This window comes from Salvia splendens, chromosome 5 (assembly GCF_004379255.2).
Source record: "Salvia splendens isolate huo1 chromosome 5, SspV2, whole genome shotgun sequence".
Taxonomy (NCBI): domain Eukaryota; kingdom Viridiplantae; phylum Streptophyta; class Magnoliopsida; order Lamiales; family Lamiaceae; genus Salvia; species Salvia splendens.
The window spans coordinates 23,943,248-23,949,119 of record NC_056036.1 but is presented as its reverse complement, the minus strand read 5'-3'; the positions used below and the strand labels follow the sequence as shown (position 1 = coordinate 23,949,119).

General features: G+C 43.2%; 1 protein-coding gene across 1 annotated transcript; it reads right to left on the bottom strand.

Annotated features, from left to right (window-relative positions):
- Positions 1-1,213: 1,213 nt before the first annotated feature.
- Positions 1,214-3,139, bottom strand: LOC121803989. Its single transcript, XM_042203549.1, has 5 exons — positions 2,061-3,139; positions 1,800-1,965; positions 1,626-1,666; positions 1,432-1,545; positions 1,214-1,315 (listed from the first exon to the last, which is right to left on the bottom strand). Exons 1-5 carry the CDS (start codon positions 2,067-2,069, stop codon positions 1,214-1,216), a joined length of 432 nt encoding a protein of 143 aa, XP_042059483.1. The 5' UTR covers positions 2,070-3,139.
- Between the last annotated feature and the right edge of the window lie 2,733 nt (positions 3,140-5,872).

Below are 5,872 nucleotides of genomic sequence, written 5' to 3'. Positions count from 1 at the left end.
TCTCACTGTTTGATCATTTCAGTGTTTACCACACCGACGTCGTTCATTTCCTTAGATAAGGAAAGTTTCGGACTAACATAGCAACCTTTTACGATAGGTAGTCAAAGCCTATCTAGGGAAACAGTTTTCCTTCTACAAGAATTGACAAGTTACCTACTGTGAACGCCGCTCACAACTCGTCTACTATGTAGAAGACGTAGACTCATTTTACTTAAACTATGTATTTAAATGGAAAACACATTTCAACATCTCATAAATACATAAGCAATACATAAGCAAAACACATTGTAACAAAATATTCTTTCTCATTAAATGGTAAAAAAGGATAGAAGAGTTATTACATATACAAGCATTCGAAAGATACTTTCAGTATACTAAACTCTAACAGATGTGATCCAGAAGTCAATAGCCGAGTACCAGTTGAAGTACAGGCAGTTCAAGTTCTACAACATTTAGGTAATCTTGAGGACAAGTCGAAGTTCGACGGAGGGATACCGACCGCATCCTCAGCTGCGAAGCGAACGAAGAATACCGCCAATGGCGGTTGCACGAGCAGCGGCCCATCGCCTATGGATCTTAATGCTGAGCCGGAAGGGAATTCCGGCACGCCTACGTCTACTTTTAGGCGTCCCGTTGGCAACAAGACTGCCAAAGCCCAGGCCAAAGGGAACGCAGCCGCGTCTAGATCGGCTCACTCGTAGGCTCCGCCTGCTCCGTCTACTCAGCTCGTGGCCGCAGCAATCCAGGAGTTCGGTGTTTTCGCGAGGTATGTGAGTATTGGTTTATAATTGACACGCAAAACAACTTTCATCATGAACCCGATCCGGCCGCCCGACGAAGGCTTGAGAAGATTATCAGCAATATGAGCAAAAAGTTAGATTTAGATGACTGGTTAGGTTTTTTTAAATTTAGTAATGTAGTTTTTATAAAATATAAGTATGAAGTAGTTTTTTTTTAAGTTAAGTATGATGTAGTCTTTTTGTAATAGCCGAGACTTAGATTTCTCGGGAATTATGAAATAAAATACTAGAACTTTTATTGACGAATGAAAGAGTATTTTTATTTCTTGAATAAGGGTACAAGTACAACTTCAGAAATTTCAAAGCCACCAAATTTCAAGTGTTTGGAATTAAATACACACCAATAAACTTTTACATGTTAAGAAAAAGAGAGAATTTCAAATAGAAACCCTATCTCTTTACAAATGAAACTACTAGCTTCGGGCCCTTCTTCTAGCATGGTTTCGGCCCAGTTTCCGATGGCCCGTTGGGCTGAACAGACGAGACAACAACCGAGAAGAGTCAGCCTCTTGTCCCTGCCAGAAAACAACAAGATAAACAAGAGGTTACATAAGACACTAAAGCTTTTAGTTGGCAAAGTAAGCAAGGATAAGGAACAAACCTACTTTGAGCTTTGAAGACCAAAACTTACCGAAAAAAAAAGAAAGGTAAGAGGTTGCTTTATCCCTGCACTCCACGGCTCACACCAGCCAAACGAGCAGCCACCAAGCACGGCAGTTCGGCACCGAGTTCGGCAGTTCGCCACCAAGCACGGCAGTTCGGCACCGAGCTCGGCAGTTCGCCACCAAGCACGGCAGTTCGGCACCGAGTTCGGCAGTTCGCCACCAAGCACGGCAGTTCGGCACCAAGCTCGGCAACTCCGTGATCTGGAGAGAAAGATCAAAACATGAAGAAGAGCTCGGCTGTTATGACAACTCGTTTCAACAGCCGTTAGATCTCCTCAATCGTTTACAGAGACAACAAGAGAAGTGTATTAAGAAAGGGAAGGGGAAACAATACCTTGCAGAAATGTGAGTGAGTGTTGGACCGAAAGAAGCAAACTCCAGCCAGCAGGCTCCCCTCCAGCTAATACTCTGCAAAGCTGCAGATAACAGCCCTTGCTTTCCCTACCCAAACCGGTTATAGTCCGGAAATCAGCCCCCACAGTGCCACCTCTAGTGTGCACCTGCAAAAGAAGACAAAATTCATGAATGAATCAGAGTACAAGGCAGCACAAAACACCAAAATCAGTTAAAGAATGCTGCAAGGTCAGCCAAGTACCTCAGTCATTGTGCAGCTTTCAGTTACAAGCTGTGCATAAATATGCCAATCTCCTCCTCAGTTCCATCCCCCACCACACAACAAACTAGTTACTAAACGGAGCAGCAAGCGGAGGAGCAAGAGAGGTCAAGACCAAGGAAGGGAGTAGCTTAGCAAGTTCAGCGGGGTTACAAGGGAAAGGTAACACCCATCAGCTTAAATCTCAAGTTTAATGGCATCATTCGAGCATGATAGAAACAAAACATGGAAACGATTTATGATAACATGAGAATCTGAGAAATCAGTAAACCTCCCTTGCACATACCCCAGCCTCATTAGGATGCATGTCTAGGGTAGTGTAGCACTTTTGAGACTGGAGGAAAGGAACCATGGAATGGTGTCTTCCACACAGAATCAGTCACATAGAAGCACAACCACATTGCTTTTCAAACGCGAACTAGGACTAGACTATGACAAGAGAAAGAAGATAACTAGTAGGAACTTAGCTTCGGCGAGGCGACTGCCTGATTAAACGGCGCACTGCTACGAGGGTCTCCGCAGCGGCAGAACCGCCGTCTGCGTGTCACCCCTAAGCCGAGGGGTCCAGCGTCGCCGAAGGGAGGAAGATGGAGGCGACGGCAGCGTGGACCGAGGGATGCCGCTGAAGGACGGAGAATACGACGTCTTCCCTCCACGGGTGACCCCTCCGCGAACAAAACGTCGTCAAGATTGCCCGTACAAGGTTATGCCTCAAAGGGGGAAGAGATGGTGGGTAGTGGGTCGCCGGTTAGACAGCGACGAGTCCTCCACCTCCCCAGGTTTCCGAATTTTAGACCCCTTCTTGCCGAGTAGGAGACAGAGGGTGGGAGCGGTCGTGCGATGCGGAGAGGAACGGAATAGAAATGGGCTGACTCCGGTTCCTCACACGCCGGCGAGGAGCGCTGAAGGTGGCGGGGTGCGAAATCGCCGAGAGGAAGGAGAGAAAGGGGGCTAGGGTTCCTCATTTTCAATTTGGGGATTTTTGAGAAATGAGAGAGAGATAGTGACGATGGTTGGTGAAGGGGGTATTTGGGCCTTTTCCACTATTCATCACTTGGGCCTGGAATTAATTAAGCTGGGCCAGATTAAATGAGAAGAAGAAAAGATTTGGGCCAATTAGTTAAGCTGGACCGAAAATGCTTAATGAAATAATACCTTGGCCCAGATTAAGTAAACTCCTTGCTGGACTTAAGAAATTAGTTCTCGGTTTAATACTTTTAGTGAAGAGCCTCTTTTCAAGTATAATGGAAATTATTTCCTAAGCCACGGAAGAAAAGAACTTATAAGCCGTGAGTGAAATAAAGGCCAGTGAATAATTAAGGCGGACTATAATAGTCACAGAAAGTATTTCTTAAATACTTAAGATAATCCGAGAATTCTAATACCGAACGGGTCAGCCGGTTACAGAACAAATTAAATCACCGATTTAAAGATTTAAGACTTCTAATTTTAGAAGGCAGAAATTAAAATAATAAGCACACGCTTAGGCATGCATTCATGCAAGATTTTTGAGGTCTAATTTAAATATATTAATTTTGTAAAGGAACGTCGTCGTTCGACGCATAATCTCAGAACAGGGGAAAGCACCTATTTTGCAAGAGTTAAGCAATTGAGGTGTGGGCTTCTTTCCTTTTTATTTACAGAACTCTATGAGAATAAGTGTGAACTTTTGAATGAATTGTCATGCCATGTTTTATTTTGTGATTGCCATTCATGGTTAAAAACGAATTCGGGTCCCAGTAGGTCAGTAAATCCTACTCGGACTAGTGTACACATAGGGACCGTGAGCTAGCGCAAGGTTGGCCGGTTCGTGGGTCGTGAGCTAGCGCCAGGTTGGCCGACCCAGTGATCGTGGAATGTGGCCACATTCCCGATTCACACAGCTTGACATGGTATATCATCAGAAAGTTAAAAGACTGCAGTCTATTTCAGAAAGAAATAACAGATTTTAGTGACCGGGACTTATTTTCAGAAAAACCCCGCGTTCACTCAGCTTGGCAGACAATTAAAAGAAAAACAGTTTTCGGCATAAGCCACTGAGTATATCAAGTACTCAGCCCTGCATATTGTTTTCCTAAATGTGCAGGTTGATCGATCGAGGCAGAGGAGGTGTTGGGACTGAAGATAAAATAAAAGAAGGGTAGCTAGTGTAGTATGTCTCCATACATGTTATACTTGTCTTGGAACTCTTCCGCTGCATAGACCTAGCTTTGTCTCAGTAAAGACAATGTCCCACATTTCACTCTGATGTAATAACTTGCTATCTTGATGACTTTTAGACAGTATTTCCTTAATTTCAGTAATTATGATGATGTGTTGAGACAGTTTAGTATTGTTAGTCGCGAAATAGCTGCGCTTTCTTTGACTAGGAAGTTGTGGTCGTGACAGAGTGGTATCAGAGCACTTTTCTTTCGCTCTGACCCAAGAACCTTCTTTCTAAGCCTCAGTCCAGAACAGTAGCACTAGGCTAGAAAGTGAACAGAATGATCAGTACAAGATCCCAACACCTCAGCTCGACACGATCAACTGCACCAGAAACAGGGGTCGACGCCCGCTCGTCCAGAAAAGAGAATTTTGAAGAAAGAAAATATTTTTCCATTTTGAGAAAGAAAATGGAATTTTCTAAGTTTTTTTTTCAGAAAAAGAAAATAATTTTCACAGCCCTTATGGGAACGAAAATGTTTATTTTGAATGCTTGCAAGATGCAACGTGATAGCTGATACTTTGCATAAGATATGCTTACTGTATCTGTGTTTTATGAGCTTGACATGAATGAATAGATGTCATGGGGACTATGTATGTGAACCTAGAGTGCTTTAGAGAAGTACCTTAGGTGAGACATGCAGAATCAAGTATTAGCAGAATGAGAACTTGTTACCGCCTTCCACGGCGACGAGACCAACTGAAACCATCAGTTAGGGAGAACCCCTAATTCCACAGAATTTCAAAAAAAAAAAAAAAAATCAAAAGACGAGCCAAAAAGTACTATTGTACTACTTATAGACAGCAATTAAAGGAAGTCCATTCTTTTAAGCACACAGATAGTATACATATATATATGTATACTAGACGATGAACCAAGAAGTTCCCAATGTCTTTACAAAGACCAAGTTTTAACGAAAATAGTTTACTTTCAAGCCTGTTCGGGAGATGCATCCCTACACGGAAAGAGATCGTACCCGTGATCTAGTAAAGTGATCTAATGTGGCGTAACAAGCCCAAGTGGCTACGTGATCCAGAAGCGATACTTATAGCGTGCTACGAAGCACGATGGAGAATGTGATGTTTTACCAGAATCGGCGTTCTAAGTTATCAAGAACGATATGAAAGTATGACCTCCAGCTGCGGTTATCAGTTTAACAGCACGAGGAACCCCATCTTGGAATGTATGGTTTCCCAGAACGCGTTTATCATGTGCGAGCTCCACAAGAAAAACAAGGGAGTGTCACATAACTAGAACCGATGATTATAATCAATAGTACTTACTTGGATTCCCAATGAAATCCCTTCTAAGAGTCCTTCCAAGGACGATACCCCCGTCTATTCAGACTCTAGTTTTGACTCGCAAGTACCATGTCAGTGTTCCTTTTTCTGTGCGAGGTTTGACTCATTTCCAGCTTATGGACTGCAGTCCTTTTTGACTCATCGTACATAAAGAGTAAAGTTTTGACTGTTTAAGCTCCAGTCGTAAACCCTAAATTCTACAGTTGTTCATATCCATGATCTTCGGAATGAGCGTATTCCTCAGACATTCTTTGAACCTCCGGGACAACGATGTCCTGTCGGCTATTAAG